Source organism: Fulmarus glacialis, unplaced genomic scaffold (assembly GCF_000690835.1).
Source record: "Fulmarus glacialis isolate BGI_N327 unplaced genomic scaffold, ASM69083v1 scaffold31805, whole genome shotgun sequence".
Lineage (NCBI taxonomy): Eukaryota > Metazoa > Chordata > Aves > Procellariiformes > Procellariidae > Fulmarus > Fulmarus glacialis.
Window position 1 is genome coordinate 1 of NW_009214158.1, and position 531 is coordinate 531.

General features: G+C 63.7%; 1 protein-coding gene across 1 annotated transcript in view; it reads left to right on the top strand.

The window, feature by feature from the left end:
- Positions 1–3: 3 nt before the first annotated feature.
- The window catches only part of CCDC134 (coiled-coil domain containing 134), a gene marked incomplete at both ends in the record, with an annotated part of 935 nt that continues 407 nt past the window's right edge, over positions 4–531 (top strand). Inside the window, 2 exons of the mRNA XM_009578468.1 lie at positions 4–147; positions 395–466. Coding sequence (XP_009576763.1) covers positions 4–147; positions 395–466 — 216 coding nt within the window. The remainder of the gene's footprint in view (positions 148–394; positions 467–531) is intronic.

Sequence of the window (531 nt, forward strand, 5' to 3'; positions counted from 1 at the left end):
GGGGACGTCGTCCTGCGCTTCCCCAAGATCGTGCACCACTACTTCGACCGCAACTCCAACTGGAACAGCCTCATCCGCTGGGGCATCGGCTTCTGCAACCTGACGGGCGTGTTCGAGCAGGGACCCCACTCCCAGGTCCTGGGACTGGTACGGCTCCTGGTCCACCCCCTGCTATGTTCCCTCTCCGCTGCTGGGGCTGGGGGGTGAGGTTTTTGGGGTAAAAGGAGGGTGGGCAGAGGGCAGGGAGAGTGTCCCCCACATCTGAGGGATGTCCTTGGGCTGAGGGATGGGGGAAGAGCACAGAGGGGGCTGATGGGGAGGAGGGGACCCTGGTCACGGGGGGTGTGGTGTGGGAGGCACTGCTCCCCGACGCGGTCTCCGCTTTGCTCCGCAGATGGCTCAGGAGCTGGGAATCAGCGAGAAATCACCCGATTACCGCAATCCCTTTAAAACGGACCACTCCGAGGTAAGATGGCAACGCCGCCAGCTTGCCCCATGGGCTTCCCCATCCCTGTTGCTGCTCCAGGCAGC